Below are 26,024 nucleotides of genomic sequence, written 5' to 3'. Positions count from 1 at the left end.
TAAGTGCTTTCTATGTATATTTTAATTCTCACAATGCTAAAATGAATAGACTTCTATCAGGGGAGGCCTTACAGTCTAAAATAGTCATCCTCTTTCCTTTCCTCCTTGTGTGTATCCTTATGTCCCACTCCACCCCCAATCTGGGGAAAGGAGAGAGAGAGGAGGCGAAGGATGGAAAGAGAGAGACAGAGGGAGAGAGAGAAAAGGAAAGGAGCTCAAAAATGGATCTGGCTTTTAAAGTTTGGCTTGATTACAGTAGGAGGCACACTATGCAATAATAAATCTGAATTTTTATCAAAAATTATCTTCACACGATGCCCGGGACAGGATGCCAAATTTTCTTGAATGAATGCTGCACAACAAACCTGTCTTGATTTTTTACATTATTAACTAAATTCATTTGCATTTTTATCAGCATCTTAGTTTTCCTCCAGCAAACTCCTTTTCCCTTTTAAGATCCAACTGATTAGGAATAATGGACTACCAGCCCAGAATTATGTTGCAGTTATAGAAGTATTGAGGAACTCTAGTCAAAGACACATTGTAAATTACTCTATGTGGTATGGAGCGCTGGTGGCGCCGTGGTTAAAGGCTATGGCAACCTATGGCTGCTAACCAAAAGGTCAACAGTTTGAATCCACCAGCCGCTCCTTGGAAACCCTGTGGGGCAGTTCTGCTCTGTCTTATTGGGTCACTATGAGTTGGAATCAACTCAATGGCAATAGGGTGGTTTGGTTTACATGTGGTGCGAAGCAAAAGTGTAATTATATATTCTTCGTTAACTAAATAAGCAAAGATATATTGAAAATACTTCTTTTTCTAAAAAAATTAAACCCAAGGTATCATAAAAGTTCTTATATAATAAATTGTGTACTTCCTAGAAACCAAACAAAGTCAGTTCTCTCCATTTCCCCCAAGAAATAGAACCCACGCAGGTTAGAGAAAACTCTTAACACAGGTTTTTGTTCTGGTAACCAGCAGCTGCCTGTGAGGCACCTCCAATTTATGGCCACCCCACGTGTATCAGAGTAGAACCGTGCTCCACAGGGTTTTCAATGGCTGATTTTTCTGAAGTAGATCACCGGGCCTTTCTTCCAAGGTGCCTCTGGGTATACTCAAACCTCCAGCCTTTCAGTTAGCAGCCAAGGGTGTTAACCATTTGTACTATCAGGGGCTCCTCAGTTCTAGTAACCCACTTTGTGGAGTCAATTCTGACTCATAGTGACCCTACAGGACAGAGTAGAACTGCCCCACGGGGTTTCTAAGGAGCGCCTGGTGGATTCGAACTGCCGACCTTTTTTGGTTAACAGCCGTAGCACTTAACCACTACACCACCAGGGTTTCCTCAGTTCTAGTAGGTAAACAAAATGCAAGTCCAGCAGTGGTGGACTGAAGCCCAAGCACACTGCGGGGAGACAGGCAGGAGGCTCCATGGAGGATCTTCTTTTCTGGAAACTCCAAGAACATGTCAGCTACTGTCCAGGTCTGCTCAGCCTCTAACTAAAATGTTGGAGCTTCGAGTCCACCCAGAGGTACCTCGGAAGAAAGGCCCTGTGATCTGATTCTGAAAAAAATCAGCCACCGAAAATCCCCTGGAGCACAGTTCTACTCTTGAGGTCGCCATGATTTGGAGTTGACTCCAAGGCGACTGGTTACCTAGGTCTGGGGCAAAATCTCACCATTTTAGCAGAAAGAAAAAGGGTAAGGGATTCTTTAAAAGGCAGAAAATTTACTTCCATTTCAGCTTTTGGCAATTTCCCTGTCAGTGAATTAGATTGCTACATTTTGAGAGGCCTGTCAGGCAGTGACTGACAGATGCAAATTTGTACCTAGAGATGAGTGATGTGTCACCTAACTAGATCCCACTGAAAGGTGTGTTTCCCTCAGGCGGCCCTCTGCAGTCCCTTCCTTCAAGCAGCAGCTAGGAGAGACTTGTCTGTGGCTTGGTCAAAAGACCAGACGGGAATTCTTTCTGTCAGGTTGCCCTCCTGGAATATATAAGGTTGAAAGAAAAACAATTGCCTGCATTTTGGCGGGATCTTCAGGACCCAGTAGAATAAAAAAGGCTGCTTTCTTTCCCTTCCCTCTAATCAGTCCTGTGTTTTCTTTATAAACCCTGGTCCACCTCATTTTACAAAGCACAAAAAGACTTGGAACTCCTTGGGGTCTGGCATTTGAACTCCGGCTCTTTCATCTCTCCCCTCGGCACGCAAGATAGAACGTGCACAGCACTTTGTTCATTAATTCTGCTGACCAAGTAACAAGACTGGCAAAAGTTACCAAAAGTTCATGTCCTACCTCATGCTTCTCGCAGATGCCTGGGGAATAAACCAAGAGGCTTATTAGGAAGAGAGCTTGTTATAGACTGAATTGTGTCCCCCCCAAAATATATGTTGGAATCCTAACCCTGATGCCTATGGATGTGATGTTATGCTAATGAGGCCATATCAGTGTAGGGTGGGTCCCAAACCTAATGACTTTTGAGCAGATTAGACACAGAAAGAAGCAAGCACAAGATAGATGCTGCATGGAGATCGTCATGGAACTGAAGTATGCTGGGTTAACAGAGCTGAGGCAAGGACCTTCCCCCAGAGTGCATACAGAAAAAGAACTTTCCCCTAAAGCCAGTGCCCTGACAACTGAATTCTGACAACTAACCTCCTAAACTATGAGAAAATAAATTTCTGTTCATTAAAGCCACCCACCTGTGGTATTTCTGTTACAGTAGCACTAAGAGACTGAGACAGGGCTTTTCAGTTGAACTTCCAGAGAGGGCCTGTGGTCCCTGCCGGGGGAGAGGCCCTGGTCATTTCTATGAATGCTTCCATGACCAGGGTCAGCACCAACTCTGCATGTATATGCTTGCTGCACAGCTTATAAAACTCCACACTCAACATGCTGTGCACAGTCATCATTATTCTGGTCCTATCCTAAGCAGGCTATGAAATTATACACATTTCTTACTTGGGAAACTGACAGGTTGTTTAAAAAGAAGCATCACAGGCACACAAAGCAAAAAAGCTACAGGTTCAAATCAGAATTTCTGACTGACTTAATTTTTTTTTTTCTATACCTACCTTATAAGGATGTTAAGAATCCACATTTCATGTAAACTTCTCCCTCATCTAGAAACTTCAAAAAATGATGAAAACTTTTTTTGAGAAAAAATACTTTATTTATCTGAAGATCTTACTGAATATAAGTAAATCACACTAATAAGCCAAAAACCAAACTAGTTTCTTCAAGTCTATTCTAACTCATGACAATCCCATGTGTGTCAAAGTAGAACTAGCCACAGGATCTTCATGGCTGTGACCATTCAGAAGGAGATCACCAGGCCTTTCCTCCAAGGCACCTCTGGGAGGGTTTCAACCTCCAAACTTGGTTAGCAGCTGAGCGCTTCACTGTTTATACCACCCAGGGACTCTGTAAAACCACACTAACATTCGCTCCTTTTTTAAAATATCTGAGGGTTAATAGAACAAATAGAAAAGCTGTGATGAAGCTGACCTCCTCAAGTAAACAAATCCACGTCTCCTTAAGAAGAGACATACATTGATGCATGAATGCCAGGTTCATTTTTCAGACAAAGGACATCTGGCTTCAGAAAACAGTGGCCTAGATTCCATCTCATTCTAAGCTTCCCTAAGAATGAAATGAATGCCATTTGAGGATGCAAGGGCTAAGGCAGTGGTTCGCAAATTTTGGCTTACGCCACGATCCCTTATAGGATTTAAATCACAGATCGTTGGCTCTCACTCCCACCCTCATTCCCAGAGCTTCTGATTCAGTAGATGTAGGGCAGGGCCCCAAAATTTATATTTCTATCAGGTTCCCGGGTGATGCCGATGTTGCTGACTGGGGAACACACTTTGAGAAACACAGCTTTCTGTATGTGCCCGGATGCAGAAGCTTTTCCTTGTGGTCATCATTTAGGCCTTCTGGCATTCTCTTCTAAAGCCTTGGAAAATGGAACATCCTGACCACTTTGGAATCTTGCTTTTTGCTTCTACAAACATATTAGCACAGACCCTGTATCCCTAGTCATCTGCATCTTTGTTACAAAGCCTGAGCCAGGTGCGCGTTTTATTCACTGGCCCATATGGGGAGACACATCCAATCTACGTCATCCTTCTGGATTTCTTTTTTAGAAATGTTGGCAACTGTGGTACCATCCTGGTCCTTCAGATAGTACCCTTCTCAGACAAGTAGTTTTCCTAGACATCTCCTATTTCTGAGGGAGCAGTTTCCCTGGTCTGCTTTTACATTACCAAGGAAGGGAGGGACTCACTTAGAGGAGAGAGTTTTAAAACAGCATCTCAGATTGGGCAGAGCACATAAAGCAAGGTTCTCTCTAAGCTTTTTTCCTTTTTACTTCTCAAAGGGTGACGTCCCTCGCTTAGTACCAAATAAGGGCACCCCTTTTAGTACAGATTAGGTGAACTAAAGTTTATTGGAAAAAAGTCTAATTCTCCAGCATATCGGCTCAGAGGCTGGAAAGCTTCTTTGGGGATTAAATGATTCCTTTTTAAGGAGTACACTGACTGAAACCAAATTCCATTTGCATTTCAGCATCAGCTGTGGCTGCCATACCCTGGAAATAGATTTTTATGGTGACAGCAAATATCCCTGAAAAAGGTATAATGGCTCCAGGTCTACATAGGCATGCAAAAAAGGAACAACTGGAGCAACTGAAATCCCTATGTTCCCGAGAAGGAGTTTAAAGTTCCATTAATAAAAGGCAGAGCCACTCAAAGATGCAAGTTTAGTATAACTCAAATAAAAGTGAGTTATAGGGCCATTTCCTGATATTTATCCCCAGCTAAGATTTGGAAGATGATTATGTACCTCCTGGGTAGGAGGCTGTTACCCGCATTACCTGATTCATCGACTCTCATTTTTTTAGTCGGGCTGTCACAGTTCTCATCATCCGACATCTCCATTTCTTCCTCACGACGGATGCCCATGAGCTGCTCGCTTTGAGCGTTCCGAAGCTCCTGAAATTGGAGGATACACTTGTGTCAGAGCCACAGACACATGTCAACATGCCTTTTCCAATGGTCTTTTGGTGTATTACGACTCATATATTGACATTTAGAATCTGGTGCTTCTACCTGCCAAACACTGCCCTACCTAATCCAGGACGAAGTCTGTGTGCCGTGGGGTAGTGGAAAGATCAATGGGTTTGGTGCCAGACTTGTGATAAATCCCTGCTCTACCAGTGACGAGCTGAGGGCTCTCGAGCAACTATTGAATCTCTCTGACATCTCAATTTCCGTCTTTGTATAAAGGGGATTTCTATCTGGGTGACTTCAAGGATTACACAGAAATGCCTATCATCATGGCTGGTACCTAGTAGGGACTCATGGTCTAGTGGTAAAGAACATGAGCAATGAAACTTAAAAGGCCTGGTCTACCACAGACCCTCTGGGTAATATTTGTTAAGTTTCTTCATTTCTTTTAGCTTCACGTTGCTCATCTACAATACTGTCATAATAACGGCTTTGAGGATTGAATGAGTTCATGCATGTAAAATGGTATCATACCAAACACTTGGTTTGCTAAGGTGATAATGTTGACGATTTTATTCTTCACTCAGGGTGCACCTATATGTGTATATGTGCCTGTGTGACTACATACACATAAACACATCACATAAACCATTCAGATATCAAAATTGTAGAATTGTGAAAGATGTTGAGGAACAGAATACAAGCAGAAGCTTTTTTTTTTTTTTCGGTGTTTTGCATTATTTCACAGGGTTTTCTGTTTTTGTTGTTGTGGTGTTCGTTTTGGCATCGCTTTTGAACCCATGGATCTTGGGATCGTACGTGCCTTTCTCCACTTGCTGGAGAGTGGCTGCAGTTATGCCATTTAATCTTATTGAGCCTTTCTCTACTCTGTCACAATGGGGATGATAATAATATGAGGCTGTTTAAATGCAATAGTGTGTGTGCAAATGCATTGTAAATAGTAAAGAACTACCAAATGGATTTTTTACTACTGTGGCCAAAATCAGGATATTTATAATACTGTATGTTAAATATTTTGTATCAATCTGTATATTATGTATTTTGTGGCTGCATATTCATTTTGTTCTCTTACATGTCAGATAACTGTCTTCAAAAAATTTACGACAGGGAAAGGGCTGCATTATTTTCTTTTTGTTCCCCCTTCAAACTGAAGTCTAAATAGAAGCCAAATAGTTAAAAATAATTTCATTTTTTAAAATAAACAAACTCAAGAGTAACAATGGAAACCCTGGTGGAATACTGGTTAAGTGCTACGGCTGCTAACCAAAAGATCAACAGTTCGAATTCACCAGGCACTTCTTGGAAACTCTATGGGGCAGTTCTACTCTGTCCTATAGGGTCACTATGAGTCGAAATCGACTCGACAGCAACGGGTTTGGTTTGTATGAGTAACAATAAAACTAAGTCATAATACTTAATGTATTAATGGAATGGCTTCAGACACAGTTACAGTGCCCATTTATTTGATGGGTGTGCATGTATTAGTCCGTTACAGGCTCTTTCAGCTCCCTCCTTTCCTTAGTTCACAGACTTTAAATCGCAGCATGATGGAATGGAGATTATTTACTGCTAATGGTATTTGCACGGACAGCTCTGTACCCTGGGAACCACCACAGCAGAAAGACAGGGAAGGGGAGCTAAAAAAGCAAGGTCCCCAGAATGGGGCACACATGACAGGACAGCATTAAGAGGCCACTGCGATGATGGGCAAAAAAGGGCAAAAAAAAAAAAAAAAAAAGTTGCCATCAAGTTGATTCTTGTTCATGACAACCCCATGTATGTCAGAGTAGAACTCTACTCCAAAGGTTTTCCAAGGTTGATTTTTCAGAAGATCATCAGGCCTTTCATCTGAGGCACCTCTGAGTGGGCTCAAATTGCCAACCTGTCAGTTAGTAGCCGAGTGCTTAACCGTTTGTACCACCCAGGGGCTTCTAGGGACAATGGGCATGAATGAAAGCGCAATTGGACCACGCCACCCAGAAGAAAGAGAGGTGCCGATTCCGTCTTTAACACCACCAGGTCTTGAAGACAGATGTTACATGTGATTAGTGTGGAAATTTCTAGGTTGTGGACAGCTAATTTCTCTATTGAGCCCAGTTCCCAAAGAGGAGGCTTGAAAATACTCGAAACAGGAAAAAAGTCAGGTGGAAAGAATAAATGAGGCTGAAAGGGCCTGTTGTTTAGTCCCTACTATTAATGACAAACTGTCATACAGTAGCTGTTCTTGTGGGGAAGGGTGGCAGAAAGGAAAAAAATGGAGGAAAAAAAAAAGCTGAGGGTGTTTCCACAGGGTCCTCTGGTTCAGCAGTAAACCACTAGTACGTTCTAATAAATCTGTAAAGGTGTCGTAGATAATTACCAGATGCCATACATGGGAACGTGGGAAAATCAAGCCAACTATCGAGCTCATATGCCACTGAGAAATCATCCACAATGTTAAATTACCAACTGGTATTTAATCAATTATGGGACATGTAGGAAAGAAAGTCAAAGGTAATTCATAGTTCTGCTTCCTAATGTATACCAAAGGAGATGGTGGTGGCTGCAGACAGGCACAGAGCCTCCTCCCGGGAACATATTTCAGGACTGCACACCTTCCACACGCCTGCCACAGCCACCTCTACCTCCCAACACTGAGCCCAGCACGCGGGCTTCCTTGGAACACACGGGAAGCCTGAGCATGTCCTGCTCAGCCAGGAGAGGACGGCATGGGAAGTGGAGTCAGACGTGGCAGCAGTATGATTTTTAGATCAATGTTAATACTTGCTGACACTCACATACTAATGACGGCGTTTTTATGCCCAGGTTTATTCAGCAGTATGCCTCCTGCCTTTTTCCTAGCATTTCTTTTAATCACGTTTGGCTTTTATGTGAAAGAAAAAAAAAAAATCAACAGTCATTCCCAGAGAGATCGTTCGCAAATCTGCATGGGGGAGACATCAGGTCAGCGCCCTTCATCTTTCTGGCCCCTGAAAAATTAAGGAAAAAAACTCCCACCTTCTCTTTTTTCAGCATCCTGCTCTGAGGAGCAGGACTCTATCAGTCACCAACCACCTTTTGAGGTATTTGTGAACAAAATAAAAAATGTCCTTCTTAACAATAAATTGCACTAGCATTTTAAGTGTCCCATTATTGTGAAGTCAGTCAGTATTCACCATAATAACAGTGATAATAAAGAATTCATTTGGTATTCATGTGAATGTTACTTCTAGTGCCATTGGTATTCAATGGTAATTCAGCATTAGTTAATGGGCACTTAAAATGCTACCCAAATGATGGATATCGCATACTTTGTGGTTTCTCAAACTCTATCTGAAACACTTCTTTTGCAAGTGTGCACCAAAATCATTAAATACATACACCTTACCTTCTATATATTTGGGATTTTGAAAGAGAGGAGTGTCATTTAGAGAACTTTAATATTAACATGCTGGAGATGGAGAGGCATCCACATGAAAAACATTCTCTTATTAAAAAAATAATAAAGCGAACAAAGATTTATACTTACTTTCAAATTACAGGTTCAAAGCGTATACTACACTGTGGAATTAACAGTAACAGCTGGACGACCATGACTAATGATGCATTCTGGTCCTTCTGGGTGCCAAGGAAGGTCGAGCTCTGGACTTATTCCTTGGGGGACAGATACTCACACATCACACATGCATTTGAGGCTAGTCTGCACGTCCAGTCCCCTTGGGAAATTTATTCTGGGGAGAGGTGTGAGATAACCCGATGGCTAGCAAAAGAGATTAGGGACTAGAACATTGATTATGATGAAAAAACGGGGATGGAAAGGCATACTTGCCATTTATAGCCCAGAGAGCAAACCATCATCATCACCTAGAACACTGAAAACAAAACCTGTATTTATTTCAAAACGAGTACTCTATTTTCAATTACACTTTCATTCACAATGATTTATTAAGCAAAGCATCTCGCTTTATTTCTGACATCTTCACTGTGACTGGGAACGATTATTTTCTCCCTTGGCAGGGGAGAAAAGCACTTTATGCTTTAAGTGTTAAGTCAGCCGCTGTTCCAGATAAAGGGCAAATCGGAGCTGGATTTGGAGCTGATAATGGCAGGGCACAACGGCTGGGGGGACTGCCTGCTATAACAAAACCCTAATAGCTGCAGCCACACTATTCTCTGCCAATCCAGCTCCGTGACGGTGGTTAAAAAGTAATAATAAAATCACCAACCTCAGAATGCTTTCGCCAAATGTCTATGTTCTTGCGCTGAGCTTTCGAGAAATGGTCCCAAGCTTTTTGTCTGGTAGAAGCGTTGAAAACGGCCACAATCTGCTCAACTTTGGTGAACAAGGAAGTCAAACAAGACAAGTAATTTATGTTGTGATCACTATAGGGAAGCAAAGCAAAGACACTAGGAGTCTATGGATGATGTCACGATAGAAACAACATCATCAATATCCATCCAATTCGTGCCTTCCGTACTTACATTTTAGCAATGCTGGGGATGTCTCCCTTCAAGTCTGCCTCCATAACTTTAGGGTAAAACAAACTCTACGTATGATTGGGGAAGATCGCAGGCAGCTGCTTCCAAGCATTCTTTAGCTCTTATTTAAAAATATGATTTGGTTTATCTACATATCTAGATCTATAAACATATAGGCTCTGGTGCTGGCATACAGATAGAGATATATAGAAAAATAACGCTTGGGTTGGGGGCTTAGAAGTGAATCCAGGGTAGAAGGGCTTAATTAGAAAGAGACAAACATACATCTTTTTCTCTTTTAGTCTCCATCTCAGGAGCTCAAGTGCAGCCCTCTGGAGACATTACCATGTCCAAGTTTCAAGCTGAGACAATGGAATAGTTGTGTCATGTCTCCCCTCAATCTCAAGGGCCATTTTTATTTCTCGACTCCTTTTTCTCCCCCTGTTGTGCCCACCGCAGTCAGCCCTCTAGCCTTCTGGCAGGGAATAGGAGTCATCACCTCCACTTCAGGACAAAGGCTTGCCAAGGCTACGCAAGCAGCAGCTCTGGTGTACAGATCTCATTTCAGTACAGTATGGTGCCCTCCACAGTTCGCTGTGACCATATGCCATTCTGTTACTCCATTATCACTTTCATAAGGCTCCCCTCCCTCTGGCTCCAAAGCCACTTAAAGTTCTAACTCTACTCTCCCCTTGACTTCATTTAGTACTTCTGTGGCTTCCAGGCATGGTACTACTGGAATGACAAATGTTGAGGGGCTGTTAACAAAAATACATAGAGAATGGAATGGGCTCTTAGTAGTGGGTGTTAGGGGTAGGGCCAGCCATCTGCAGACTCAATCTTGCTTTAACAGTTATTGATCTAGCAATGATGAGATTAAGGAAATTATAGCACTGAATTAAGCATATAATTAAACCCGAACTTCTAAATATTTAGTTAGGAAGGCACAGTTAAAGTAAGTTTTTCATGGATGCTACGACCCTATCTAACACTGATTTTTAGTGATTCCCAAGGCTCTATTACAAAAAAGGACGTAGAAGCTCTTCCAGCTCTTCTGGTGTGCAAAGAATGTCAATGAGTAACAGAATAATCCCCACGGAAGAACAATGCTTGTTGCCACAATTTAAAAAATTAGCACGCAAAACAATCAAACAAGGGTATGATGGAGCAGAGTAAAAAAGCTGATTCCATTCACTTACGACATTGTCTGTCTTACGATGGTAAGCAACTACTTCTCAGTCTATGAGTAAATATCACAGGGGCTTTTATGTTGACTGTTTTTCACCTCAAGAGAATCTCAACTCTAAGTCTCCTTAGTTAACAAACCGTATTATCATGTAGCATGATCAACTGGCTATGCTCAATTTTAAAGGATTTGTCATCAACTTGGCTCACACTCTCCTTGAGCTCATGGGACTGCTGGATATACTTCTCCTCAGCATTCCTGACCTCACCTAGAGGAAGTGACACTGCCAGCCTGGTCACCCTGGGCTACCCTAAGTGCTGACCATCATTTGACCATCAACCGGCGTGCTCTGCTTAGCTACACCGCAGTCTAGCTGGACCAAGAATGCAAAGGTGGACAGTGGCGGGATTCACTGTGAGTGGAGATCACCTGGCAGGGCAGGTGATCCTGTGATTTTAACAGGTTTTACAGATGCAGCAGCAGGGCTTGCTGGTTTGCATCATTTAGAAGTGAGCTAGCTCCATAGTAAGAACTGTGGTGTGCTGGCACCAGGGCTGAGAGGAAGGTACAAGAAGTGCTAGGCTGAGTGTTTGGATGATCTGTTAGTAAAGGGCTGCACTAAAGATAAAATTATATGTGGTACTATGTATGGTGGCCCCTACGTGTCTGTCAGTTTGTCGTACTATGGGGGCCTGCATGTTGCTGTGATGCTGGAAGCTACGCCACTGGTATTCAGATACCAGCAGGGTCTCCCATGGAGGACAGGTTTCAGCTGAGCTTCCAGACTAAGACAGGCTAGGAAGAAGGACCCGGGAGTCTACTTCTGAAAAGCATTAGCCAGTGAAAACCTTATGAATAGCAGCAGAACACTGTCTGATATACTGCTGGAAGAGGAGCCCCCCAGGTTGGAAGACACTCAAAAGATGACCGGGAAAGAGCTGCCTCCTCAAAGTAGAGTCAACCTTAATGACGTGGATGGAATAAAACTTTCAGGACCTTCGTTTGCTGATGTAGAATGACTAAAAATGAGAAAAAACAGCCACAAACATCCATTAATAATCAGAAACTGGAATGTACGAAGTATGAATCTAGAAAAATTAGAAATCGTCAAAAATGAAATGGAACATATAACCATCAATATCCTAGGCGTTAGTGAGCTGAAATGGACTGCTATTGGCCATTTTGAATCAGACAATCATATAGTCTACTATGCTGGGAATGACAACTTGAAGAGGAATGGTGTTGCATTCATCGTCAAAAAGAACATTTCAAGATCTATCCTGAAGTACAACGCTGTCAGTGATAGGATAATATCCACACACCTACAAGGAAGACCAGTTAATACGACTATTATTCAAATTTATGCACCAACCACTAGGGCCAAAGATGAAGAAACAGAAGATTTTTATCAGCTGCTGCAGTCTGAAATTGATCGAACATGCAATCAAGATGCATTGATAATTACTGGCGATTGGAATGTGAAAGATGGAAACAAAGAAGAAGGATCAGTAGCTGGAAAATATGGCCTTGGTGATAGAAACAATGTCAGAGATCAAATGATAGAATTTTACAAGACCAACGACTTGTTCATTGCAAATACCTTCTTTCACCAACATAAACGGCAACCTCACCAGATGTAACACACAGAAATCAAATTGACTACATCTGTGGAAAGAGACGACAGAAAAGTTCAATATCATCAGTCAGAACAAGGCCAGGGGCCGGATGTGGAACAGACCATCAATTGCTAATATGCAAGTTCAAGCTGAAACTGAAGAAAATCAGAGCAAGTCCACGAGAGCCAAAATATGGCCTTGAGTATATCCCACCTGAATTTAGAGACCATCTGAAGAATAGATTTGACGCATTGAACACTAGTGACCGAAGACCAGATGAGTTGTGGAATGACATCAAGGACATCATACATGAAGAAAGCAAAAGGTCATTGAAAAGACAGGAAAGAAAGAAAAGATCAAGATGGATGTCAGGGGAGACTCTGAACCTTGCTCTTGAATGTCAAGCAGCTAAAGCAAGAGGAAGAATTGATGAAGTAAAAGAACTGAACAGAAGATTTCAAAGGGCGTCTTGAGAAGTCAAAGTATTATAATGACACGTGCAAAGGGTTGGAGATGGAAAACCAAAAGAGAAGAACATGCTCGGCGTTTCTCAAGCTGAAAGAACTGAAGAAAAAATTCAAGCCTCGAGTTGTTATGGTGAAGGGTTCTCTGGGGAAAATATTAAACAACGCACGAAGCATCAAAAGAAGATGGAAGGAATACACAGAGTCATTACACCAAAAAGAATTAGTCGCTGTTCAACCATTTCAGGAGGTAACACGTGATCAGGAACTGATGGTACTGAAGGAAGAAGTCCAAGCTGCTCTGAAGGCATTGGTGAAAAACAAGGCTCCAGGAATTGATGGAATATCAATTGAGATGTTTCAACAAATGGATGCAGCGCTGGAGGTGCTCACTCGTCTATGCCAAGAAATATGGAAGACAGCTTCCTGGCCAACTGACTGGAAGAGATCCATATGTATGCCTATTCCCAAGAAAGGTGATCCAACCGAATGTGGAAATTATAGAACAATATCATTAATATCACATGCAAGCAAAATTTTGCTGAAGATCATTCAAAAGCGGCTGCAGCAGTATATCGACAGGGAACTGGCAGAAATTCAGGCCGGTTTCAGAAGAGGATATGGAACCAGGGATACCATTGCTGATGTCAGATGGATCCTGGCTGAAAGCAGAGAATACCAGAAGGATGTTTACCTGTGTTTTATTGACTACGCAAAGGCATTCGACTGTGTGGATCATAACAAATTATGGATAACATTGAGAAGAATGGTAATTCCAGAACGCTTAATTGTGCTCATGAAGAACCTTTACATAGATCAAGAGGCAGCCGTTTGGAGAGAACAAGGGGGTACTGATTGGTTTAAAGTCAGGAAAGGTGTGCGTCAGGGTTGTATTCTTTCACCATACCTATTCAATCTGTATGCTGAGCAAATAATCCAGGAAGCTGGACTATATGAAGAATGGGGCATCAGGATTGGAGGAAGACTCATTAACAACCTGCATTATGCAGATGACACAACCTTGCTTCCTGAAAGTGAAAATGACTTGAAGCACTTACTGATGAAGATCAAAGACCACAGCCTTCAGTATGGTTTACACCTCAACATAAAGAAAACAAAAATCCTCACAACTGGACCAATGAACAACATCATGATAAACGGAGAAAAGGTTGAAGTTGTCAAGGATTTCATTTTACTTGGATCCACAATCAACAGCCACGGAAGCAGAAGTCAAGAAATCAAAAGATGCATTGCATTGGGCAAATCTGCTGCAAAGGACCTCTTCAAAGTGTTGAAGAGCAAAGATGTCACCTTGAAGACTAAGGTGCACCTGACCCAAGCCATGGTATTTTCAATCGCATCATATGCATATGAAAGCTGGACAATGAATAAGGAAGACTGAAGAAGAAATGCCCCCTTTGAATTGTGGGGTGTTGGTGAAGAATATTGAATATACCATGGGCTGCCAAAAGAACAAACAAATCTGTCTTAGGAGAAGTACAACCAGAATGCTCCTTAGAAGCAAGGATGGCAAGACTGCGTGCTACATACTTTGGACGTGTTGTCAGGAAGGATCAGTCCCTGGAGAAGGACATCATGCTTGGCAGAGTACAGGGTCAGTGGAAAAGAGGAAGACCCTCAATGAGGTGGGTTGACACAGTGGCTGCAACAGTGAGCTCAAGCATAACAACAATTGCGAGGATGGCTCAGGACTGGGCAGCGTTTTGTTCTGTTGTGCATAGGGTTGCTATGAGTTGTAATCGACTCGGCGGCACCTAAGAACAACATGTATGGTGGGGGGAGACGTTAAAATACACATGGAGGAACACAGAGGACACACAGAATAAGGACCCAATGACTTAATACTGTAAAGGTCCAACGGTGAAAGAGATCGTCTAATAAATACTTCAACCAACCAAAACCCATTGCCATGAAGTGAATTCTGACTCATGGTGACCCCATCTGTTTCAGAACAGAACTGCTCCATTTGGTTTTTGATGGCTATAATCTTATGGAAGCAGGTCACCAGGACTTTTTTCTGGGTGGATTCAAACCTTCAACCTTTTAGTTAGGAGCCATGTACAGATGGTTTGTGCCATTCGGGGACCTAATATATATACTTAAGTCAGATGCTATTGCAGATATTCCTTGTTTGCAGTTAAGCGTCTCAGTCATTTAGAACATGATATTACACACCCCACGGCATAAGTTCAATTAATTCATTCATTTTTTCATCCATTCACCGAACATTTGGGACCCTACCAAGTGCCAGGCAGTTGGCTGGTTGCTAAAAATACATGATTAAGACATAGTCTCTGACCTTGATGAGATCATAGTCTCTAAGGAGAAGGAAAGGCAAGCAGATATTACTCTATGCAAGAGAGGTATGAAGAACAGCTATGAGGACACACAGAAGAGAGCAACTCAGCTGTATACACCCACAAAAAAGGCAACATATTAGCAAGATTTTCTGTGGTAAACACACTCCCTGGTGGTGCAGTGGTTAAGAGACTGGTTGCTAACCAAAGGGTTAGAAGTTCTAATCCAACAGCCGCTCCTTGGAAACCCTATAGGGCAGTTCTACTCTGTCTTATGAGTTCACTATGAGTTGGAATCAACTTGACGGCAATGGATTTTTTTTTTTTTGTTTCTGTGGTAAATCAATACTTGCTCGGCAGAGAAGGTAGGGGCAGGGTGTTGAAAGGCTGGCATGGAGTTGTGAAAGGACTTGTGTGAATGTAGCTGGTGGGCACAGGGGCTGATGTTAGTTGACAGTAAATGAAGCGGGATCATATGTACTAAGCCAGAATTGTGAACTTTATATTGTAGGCCAGAGGAGGCATAACTGGATAGGATTTGTTTGGGAGAAAACATGAAGGCTTGAATGAAGGCAGAGGATCTGGATTGAAGGAGCAGAGCAAGGAGCCCTTTGACAGGGAAAGCTGATAGGACATGGTGGTGACTGATTTGTTTTGTGGCAGGAGGGTGAAGGGAGACCAGGATGACTCAGCTTGGGAAGTACATCATAGACGAAGAGAACGAATGAAGGCGGAGGTCTGAGAAGGAAGATCAAGAATTTGCTTTTGGACACGCTGTATGAAGGCCACCCAGGTGGAGCTGAAATATAGATTTGGGGGGTTCAGAAAGAAATCACAGGTCAAAGAGATATGTCTCAGATTTTCTGGGCCATTCTTGACATCATGTAATTTTACTCTTTTCTACAGGGTAATTAATTAAAAGAAAAACCAAACTTGATTTAATTTCATACTTCTTTCCTTATAAGATTTTACACTTTTTCACATATTCACAACTCACAAAATAAAACAAAAACAACAAAACTAATTCAGCTTAAAACCCAGAATTCAGCTTAGGTTTGAATAATACTCTCCCAGTCTTTTATGGTCCAGTCTACCTCTCTCATTTCCAGATAGACTTTCCCTAAATCAGCCATTTGTCTTGCAAATGAAAGTTCTTGAGCACATAAAACGACTCTGAAAGAGAATTTAGGTCAGCAGGAATTCATCATCATTAAGGAAAAACCACCTCAAAGACTATGCCCTAATGAATGTGATTCAAAGGTAGCATATTTTCAAAATCATAAATCAGGATGACCGTGAGAGTGAATGTCACAGTGAAAGACCACACAGCATTCATTGTCTACAGCAGGGAACACTGAAGAGAAGGTCCTTGAACTTGACTACCATGCACTACTTCTCCTGTATAATCTGTTCTAAGCACAATAAAACCACAATAAGTGAAACCCATAAAAACCCATTGCCTTTGAGTTGATTCCCAGCTCATAGTGACCCTATGGGATAGAGTAGAACTGCCCCCCATAGGGTTTCCAAGTCTATCTTTTTTTTTTTTTTTTAGTTTTATTGTGTTTTAGGTGTAAGTTTACAGTACAAATCAGTTTTCCATTCAAAAATTTATACACAAACTGTTTTGTGACATCAGCTGCAATCCCTGCGATGTGTCAGCACTCTCCCTCTTTCCCTTTCCCCCCAGGGTTTCCCGTGTCCATTTGTCCAGTTTCCTGTCCCCTCCTGTCTTTGCTTTTGGGCAGGTGTTGGCCATTTGGTCTCATATACTTGATTGAACTAAGAAGCAAGGTCCTCACGTGTGCCAAGGCTGGAAACCTTCACAGAAGCAGACTGCTGCATCTTTCTCCTGCTGAGCAGCTTGTAGCTTTGAACTACCTACTTCTTGGTTAGCAGCCAAGCACTTAACTACTGTGCCACCAGGGCTCCTTCCACAATAAGCCACAACCTATTCGAGTAGATTCTGACTCATAGTGACCCTTGAGAACAGAGTAGGACTGCCCCACAGCATTTCCAAGGAGTACCTGCTGGATTTGAACTGCCAACCCTTTGGTTAGCAGCCGATCTCTTAACCACTGTGCCACTGACCCACTGCCACTGAGTCGATTCTGACTCACAGCGACCTTATAGGTCAGAGTAGAACTGCCCCACAGAGTTTCCAGGGAGCGTCTGGTGGATTCGAACTGCTGACCCTTTGGTTAGCAGCTATAGCACTTAACTGCTACACCACCTGGGTTTCTACTGTGCCACTAGGGAACCACAAATTCTTTAAAACTCTTTCAATCTCTACTAATCAGAGAAAAGAGATAAACGACAAATAAGGTGGTATCAGCCCTTGTCTAGAAAAAGTAGCTTAGAGGGGTGCTGCTGCAGGCAGGTCAGATGGAGACCAACTCCCACCTACCTTCGCCACCCCTGGTGGTCTGCAGAGAGGTGGCTGCAGGCCCCACGTAAGCCATATCACTTTAAAAGAATAAATTCTGTAATTGCTACTTATTTATTCAAGAAAACATGCCTAAAAGTTTTGGAAGTATTATCGACAGAAAGTGCTTCCAAATAGAAAACTTAAATTTACTCCTTGCCTTACAAATCCTTCCCTCCAAATCCTGTTTTAAGTGTTTTGCCTAAATTAGGTTGAGGATCATGAAAAAATTAAAAGCGATCAACTTTTCAAAGTTATGCTTGAATGATAGTCTTGGGTGTTATAACGGAGCCCTTAGTATATCCAGCGGAGTCCCTGGGTGATGCCAACGGTTAATATGCTCAGTTCCTGATAGAAAGGTTGGTGGTTTGAACCCACCTAAAGGCGTCTTTGAAGAAAGGCCTGGCAATCTACTTCTGAAAAATCAGCCATTGAAAACCCTATGGAGTACAGTTCTACTCTGACACACACAGGTAGCCATGATCCAGTAGAAGGCACTGTATTTTAGTAGAGCCATAATGGAAGGATATATAGAACCTTCATGAAATTGATAATCACTCTTTACAGATGCAAACCACAACTAGTTATTTATTGGCTTAAGTATATATACAGCTATGCAGATACATACATCCCCCCCACACACATTTAAATATAAACACATACATATTTGTAAGTATATAACCTCCAAAATTTTCCCCAAATCCATAAGAGTAAGTAATTTAACAGTTTTTTTTTTTTTTCACTTTCCCCACTCCCATATATCTGGTATCTGCTGAGTTCAGAACACACTTCTTACTTGAAAGGACCTTTATAAATTTTCTTGAGAAGTACTTTGTCTTCAGTCTTCTCAGGGGAGGAAAGCTCCAACCAGGATCTCATTCACCCGGAAATAAACCACACTGAACAAGCTCCCTAGAAAAGAGCAGGGCACTGAGGGCAAAGTGGCAAATTTCAGAGCTGAATGAGGCACCTGGATTTTGAACTCTGGATAGGAAGAAATTTGAAGTATTGTACTGTAAAGTTCCCCATTGCTGTTGAGTAGAACTGCCCAATACAGAGTGTTTCCAAGGCCTTAATCTTTATAGAAGCAGACTGCCACATCTTTCTCCATTGGAGCAGCTGGTGGGTTCGAACTGCTGACTTTTAGATCAGGAGTCAAGCACTTAACCACTGAGGTACCAAGGCTGCTTAGGTAAAGGTTAAAATCAAAACCAAACCCATTGCCACAGAGTCGATTCCAACTCATAGCGACGCTATAGGACAGAGTAGAACTGCCCCACAGAGTTTCCAAGGAGCACCTGGTGGATTTGAACTGCCAGCCTTTTGGTTAGCAGCCATAGCACTTAACCACTAAGCCACCAGGGTTAGGCTCCTCTGAAAAAACACAAACATAGCCCTTTTCCCTTCCATTCCTCCTGACTGCTTTCTTTCTCATAGTCCCTGTACCTCCTGCATCCCTTGTTGTAGCAGCTAAATAGCTGGGAAAGAGCCTTAAATCCATTTAGTGTCCCAAATATCTGCAGAAACTGATTAAGTACTTATAGGCAGTAGGCTTGCCTACATAAAACACCTCAAACAAATCTTCCTAGTTTAATTTTTTCTTTTTAATGCTATTTGGGCTCGATAGACGCCTAACTCTGCAGGGCTGAGAGGAAAATTTTTCCTTTAAGGGATAACCTTTTTCCAAATCCTCTACGGATAGCTCCTAAGAGATTCTCAAAGGCATGTTACATGAACAAATGGGATAAATTGATCTCCAGACCCCAGCTTGTTATTGCCGTTTTTAAACACCAAAAGCTAGGGTTGGGGTCTTTCATCAGGGAAAAAGACAAAAGAAAGTATAGGACTTTAGCTGTAGTGCTGAAGTTGATGAGCCTCGGCCTCAGACTGAAGAATTTTAACAGAGGAAGGCAGGAAGTGATTCTGGCTCTCAGGACACCCAGAGGAGCAAGAGAGGGTCAGAGGGATGAGGGAGGAGCACTATGTGCTGGACACCACGTAATGGAAAGCCTCTGTAACAGATTCCCAGACAGACATCTCTGCGCTCTGGTTCCAGTCCTGAGCACAGCGGAGCCGCCAGCCAGTCTGGTGGGAAGCCCAGTAAACAGGGAATTAATGCAGTCAGACCTGTATATTAGGAGGCATGGGCCGGAACTTGAAGGTGAGGAGGAAAAAGGGCATGCTGGGGTTTCTGCTCAAGACGGGTAAAATGAACATCATGTGATAGTGTGAATTCATTTCAGCCCTGTTAAAAAGAGATCAAAATGCTAACATCTGACATTGTATTTCTGAACTTTCTGGGCAAATGAGGGGAGACATTTGGTTCATTTAAGGTATGTGATAGGGATAGAAATAAAGGAAAATATGCTGATCAAATTACAAAATAATAATAAAAAAAAGAAATACGATGTTTTTAGCAATTTTAAGCAAGGAGAAATGGCTAAATTGCTCAAACAAATGGAAAGATATTAGGCAGCCAGTGACTTTTTAAAATTAGTATAACTCCCAAAACATTTCAGGGAACTATGTTGTTCCTGTTAGCTGCCTTCGAGTTAGCCTGACTCATGGCGACACCATGCACAACAGAACGAGATAGTGTTCAGCCCTGCGCCATCTCTATGATCAGTTGTGAATCGGACTGTTGTGATTTTCAGAAGTAGATCACTAGGCCTTTCTTCCTAGTCTGTCTTGGTCTGGAAGGTCTACTGAAACCTAGTCAGTATGATAGCAACACTCAAGACCCCAATGACAATCAGGTGGTGGCTGTACACGAGGTGCACTGGCTGGGAACCAAACCCACGTCTCCTTCGTGGAAAGTGAGAATTCCATCACTGAGCCAGCACTGCCCTCTCAGGGACCTGTAGATCCTCTTACTAATGAATAGACTCAAATACTTTGAGAAGTAACAAAACAAAGTATTGCATTGGACAAATCTGCTGCAAAAGACCTCTTTAAAGTGTTAAAAAACAAAGATGTCACTTTGAAGGCTATGGTGCGCCTGACCAGAGCCATGCTGTTTTCAATTGCCTCATACGCATGCAAAAGCTGGACGTGAATAAGGAAGACCAAAGAAGAATTGATGCCTTTGAATTATGGTGTTGGTGAAGAATATTGAATATACCACAGACTGCCAGAAGAATGAATCAATCTTGTCTTGGAAGAAGTACTGCCAGAATGCTCCTTAGAAGTGAGAATGGTGAGACTTGGTCTCACGGACTCTGAACATGTTATCAGGAAGGGTCAGTTCCTGGAGAAGGACATCATGCTTGTTTAAGTAGGAGGTCATCGAAAAAGAGGAAGACCCTCAACATGGTGGATTGACATAGTGGCTGCAACAATGGGTTCAAACATAACAATGATTGTGAGGATTGTGCAGGTCCTGGCACAGTTTCATTTTGTTGTACTATGAGTCGGAACCAACTCAGTGACCCCTAACAACAGTAACAACAACAAAAAAACAAAAACCCATGGGAATATTATGATTTTAATGGCTCCTTACAATATATAGGAAACCCTCATGGTGCACCGGTTAAGAGCTACGGCTGCTAACCAAAAGGTTGGCAGTTCAAATCAACCAGGTGCTCCTTGGAAACTCTATGGGGCAGTTCTACTCTGTCCTATAGGGTTGCTATAAGTCGGAATTGACTCGACAGCAAAGGTTTTTTTTTTCTGGTTTTACAATATAGAGCATTTATTAGGTTTTTTCAATCTAGAAAAGCAAGAAGAAAGTAAAAACACCAATAAATTCCCCTGCCTAGATTACTCCTATTGACCAAATAAAAGCAATATGTATACATAACAAAAAAATGAAATGAAAATAAAAGTCTATTTTCCTATCCTGACCCCTCTCCACCCAGTTTCTCTCTCTAAAGGTAACCACTGCTAACAGATCCTAGCATATCCACCCAGAGAAAAAGTGATATATATATATATATATATACAGCACATGTCATGTATAGCTTTCTCTGTGTAGCCTTATTTTACTGACACAAGAGTGCTAATATTATATACGCTGTTCTGTATCTTGCTCTCTTTCACTTAACACATCTTTGAAATCTATTCATAATTACATTATTTATAAGGCTGGAATAATATCCTCAGACATATCTCCTGACATTCTTCTATAAATATCTTTATAAGAAATTCTGAGCAATAGAAAGTATACATGAAAGAGTACCCAAATGTTTAATTCTCAGAGGTGCTGTCAAATTGCGCTCCAAAAAGAATAATATCAACTTTATGCCCACCAAGTTTTTTTTAAGCATTTTAATTTTTGCCATTCCTGAATGATGAGAAAAGGCATAAATGACATGATAACCAATGTGCTGTAATAGTACTGTCTACATTTGAAGCTGCCATTACAAATAAAAAGGTTCACAAATACATCTAAATGTGCCCTTTTATCTGTAGTTGACTTGTTGCTAAGGGCAGTACCTCCAGCAGGAATAGGACAGGCCTGGTTTCTGGGTATCTTTTCTCCTCTCTAACTCTGATTTATTGGGGGTCTCTACTACCTGTATTAATGGTGCTATGAAAACCATAACAGTCATACACCGTTTCTAATTATTTAGCACTTTGTTGTGTCACGCACTCTGCTTGATGAATTAAAACCATGGTTTTCAAAGTGTGGTTCCTGGACCAGCAGCATCAGCATCCCTTGGAATTAGAAATGCAAATACCTGGACCCCAGACCTACTGAATCAGAAACTCTGGGGCTGGGATCCAGCAATCTGTGTTTTAACTAGCCCTCCAGGTGATTCTGAAGTACCCTCAAGTTTGAGAACCACTAATTTATTTCATTTAACTTTTCCAACAACCTTCTCAGGTAGGTGCTATTATTATGCCTATTTCACTGATGAAGAAGCTGAGATTCACAGAGAGGTTTAATTACTTGTCCAAGCTCATATGCTTAGCAAGCAGTAAAGTTGGGAATAGAAATTAGGTCTGCCCAAGTTCGAATCATGTATTTATACTCATTATACTTTGAGCCAGTCTTTGGGCACAGTGGCTACAATGTTCCAGATACACTAGTCACAGGTATTACACAGTCACTATAATGTCCCAGATATTACACTAGTCACTAGTAAATGATTTCAGAAAGAGCCTTCCAGATGAGGACAGCCTTATAAATAATGTAAATATGAATAGATTTCAAAGATCTAAAAATGCAGCTTGGTCCTGAGCTAACCGTCGTTCCATGGAGAGACGGCCACACAAACAGGTGAATCACTACATGAGGCACCAAGGCAGCCCTGGAGAAGAACACATATATATTTGGCCAGAGGAGGCAGGAAAGGCTTAGTCAACCCTGGGCTGAAACTTAAAGGTAAACTGAATTTTCCAACAAACAGGCTGAACATCTGAGATGGTGATGCAGACAGAAGGGTGCGTTTACTGAGAAATCTGAACCACAGTGAAGACGAAGCAAAGTGTCTGGAAAATGGGCCCCTGTTTCTGGTTACGGGTCTACCACTCAAACTCTCTTCCATCAGTCTAAAACTCATTCTGTCTTATTTTGTTTTTCACTGTTGTTGAGTGATGGGCTTCAGCAGAGGAATCTCAGGAGAGAGGGCTGAAGGAATGTTCTCAGGGCTCAAATAAACAAGGGTTTGGGGCTGTCTGTGAGAGGGAGGGAGAGTGGCTGCGTGAGCTGGAGAAAGACTTTATCTCTGAATACCAAGGCAAAAGGGGGATGGGCTAGACAAAGCTAAATATCTTTTTCAGCTCTGTGGTCCTACAGAACTGGGGTGGGTAAGTTTTTCTGTAAAGAGGCAGACTGTAAATATTTTTGGCCTTGCAGGTCATACAACTGTTCTGTGCTTGTAGTGAGAAAATAGCCATAAAACCCACTGCCATCAAGTCAATTCCGTCTCATAGTGACCCTATAGGACAGAGAAGAACTGCCCCTTAGAGTCTCCAAGGAGCGCCTGGCGGATTCAAACTGCCAACCTTTTGGTTAGCAGTCGTAGCACCCAACCACTACACCAGCAGGGTTTCCAAAGTAGCCATAGAATATGTAAATGATAGACACAGCGGTGTTGCAATAAAACTTTATTTACAAAAGCGGGCTCAGAGTCTGCCAATCCTGTAATTCAGGAGCAATTGCCCTCAAGATGATTTCCTCCTCATGGCAACCTCCTGTGTGTCAGAGTAGAACTGCACCCTGTAGGGTTTGCAGTGGCTGATTTTTTCAGAAGTAGATTGCCAGGACTTCCTTCCAAGGCACCTCTGGGTGGGCTTGAAGCTCCAACTTTTCAGTTAGTAGCCGAGTGCACTAACTGTTTGCACCACTCAGGGCCTCCAGAAGGTGCCATCTATCTAAGCAATTTGTCACCATAAATAGAAATCCTCTCACTTTGCCTGTGGCTATTCTTCCCTGATTCTCCCAGGGTGAGGTTCTCTCTTGTTTGAATGTGAAGGCGAAGTATACACTTGATTCATTCACAGAGTCAATAACACATCATCTCTGCTGTAAAGTAACTTTACCATAGATGCTTCAGTTTTCCTCAAATCCAGTTGGAAACTGTCCTTTAACGAAGTTTTGTGAGGGGGGACATTTCCCTGGGCTTTTTCCAGTGTAACTCAGAGAGATGCCTTCCTATAGACTCTCCTACATTCCCCCAAAAACTCACTGCTGTTGAGTCTATTCTGACTTATAGCAACTCTGTGGGACAGAATGGAACTGCCCCACCAGGGCTCCTTTTCCATCCATCCACACCTCTCTCTCATTTTGGCAGTGAGATCTTTCCCAGTTCCTAGCAACAGGCTCATATCAAAATAGCAGGGTTTTTTATCTTTAACTTGCAAATTTTATGTCTCTTTTGAATTCCTATGTCTCACTCAACATCTACTGTGGTAAATCTTGACGTCTAGCCTTCTATGTATTCTTTATTGTTCTGGAGTGTAAGACTTTTAATTTCTTTCTCACATTTTGCTGTCAATAAAAAAATCTTTAAAATGCTAACATCATAGTGGTATTTTTGGCTTGGTGTACATATTTTCGGCAAGTCTGAAAGAAGGATACCAAACAAGGCTCTGCCCAGTTCTGGCAGGCTTCCCACGTCCTCTACTCTCTGCTTTGGTATCCTGTGAAATAAAAAATTCTGTGTGCAGCCTTGATTTGGATGTTTCTGTATAATGTATTTTCTCTAGACATTTGTTCTCTGAGACCGAAGAAGTTTTTTTTTTTAATGGAAATAATGTTTCTAGCATTTAAAACATTGGCAAATATAGCCATCTAAGTATGATTTTGAGTAGAAATAGAAAACCTGTTAAATTGCTAACACAGTTATGGGGACTCCCCCCCCCCCCACCCCATGGATGAACTATAGCAATGACAACCACAGACATGGGAATAAACATTTTAACATTTCATAAAACTCTTTCTTGACAGCTGGGGACATGGGAAGCAAATTTTCCTCGGAGGAGATAAAAAATGTTTAGCTGAGATGTTCCTAAGAAGTAAATAATTTCAGAAAGAGCCTTCCAGATGAAAGAAATGTGGATGAGGACACCAATCTGCCTAAAAGGGGGGCCCCTGTGCACCGAGATCAGAGACCCCCTCACATTTCACTTTGGCACTGAGCACAGGACCTGGCACTATTTAATAGGCACCCAATAAATATCTGCGGAATGAATTTAATCATTCATTCAAACACCTGAGGCTTTTACGATTTTAGTCAAAAAGACAGATGAGGACGTGACAGAGGAGCACTGTCAGTGCGTCGCGCAGCTGCTCTGACCGTAATTCTGACCAATCTTCAGCACCTGCAGGGCACCAGGCGTGCACTCTCAGGGGTGAAATATGGCTTAAAATTCTCAGCGCAGCCCAGTAGACACAGCCTCCATGGCACAGCCACTATGTGACATTTACATGGTGGAGTACGACCCTCTATGATCAGCTTAGAAGCTTTGGGTACCATGGCTAGGTCCCAGCAGATATTTGATGTGTTTCAACAAGGGGTTTATCTGGCCAAACCCTCTAACTATAGAGAGGCGAAAGCTCAGACTCAAGGCAGTTAAACGACGTTCCCCAAAGTCACACGGCTAATTAATGGTCAAGCTGGGATTGGAACCAGCATCTCTTCACGTCTAATCACAAAGTCTCTCTACCATTTGCTATTTTCAAGACCTGAAGATGCGGCTGATGCCACTGCCCATTGTAAGTGCGTAAAGCAAAGTTGCATAAGAGTTTCAACCTTTTCAATCTCCAGGTTGAAATAATATCAGTGACAGCACTGTAATACTGCTACTGTAAAATTCTCAACTAGAGTGTATTCTGTGTGTTCTACTTTAAGGAGAAAGGCATATTAGAGCAAAGTCAATGGAGATCATGGCTTACTCAAAAAAGCAATTTTTAGAATATGTTCTGCAGTTATTAGGTTACAGCCCAATTTCCACCACCACCCTCATTCCATGTATGATATCTGGTCAACAACCAATATTTGTACTGGGGTCTTCTATGTGTTTATCAGAACTATGCCAGGCCTGGGAGTGGTGCGGTAGGTGGGAAAAGAGAACAGGA

The 26,024-nt window shown here is 42.1% G+C and overlaps 1 protein-coding gene across 6 annotated transcripts in view; it reads right to left on the bottom strand.

Annotated features, from left to right (window-relative positions):
- Positions 1-26,024, bottom strand: part of ENOX1 (ecto-NOX disulfide-thiol exchanger 1) — a 749,536-nt gene that overhangs the window by 140,286 nt on the left and 583,226 nt on the right. For all 6 annotated transcript variants that reach the window (XM_049852937.1, XM_049852938.1, XM_049852939.1 and 3 more), the window contains 2 exons: positions 9,239-9,345; positions 4,880-4,997 (listed from right to left, as the gene is read on the bottom strand). In XM_049852937.1, coding sequence (XP_049708894.1) covers positions 4,880-4,997; positions 9,239-9,345 — 225 coding nt within the window. The remainder of the gene's footprint in view (positions 1-4,879; positions 4,998-9,238; positions 9,346-26,024) is intronic.

This window comes from Elephas maximus, chromosome 14 (assembly GCF_024166365.1).
Source record: "Elephas maximus indicus isolate mEleMax1 chromosome 14, mEleMax1 primary haplotype, whole genome shotgun sequence".
NCBI classification, from domain to species: domain Eukaryota; kingdom Metazoa; phylum Chordata; class Mammalia; order Proboscidea; family Elephantidae; genus Elephas; species Elephas maximus.
This window is presented reverse-complemented; position numbering and strand designations above follow the sequence as displayed.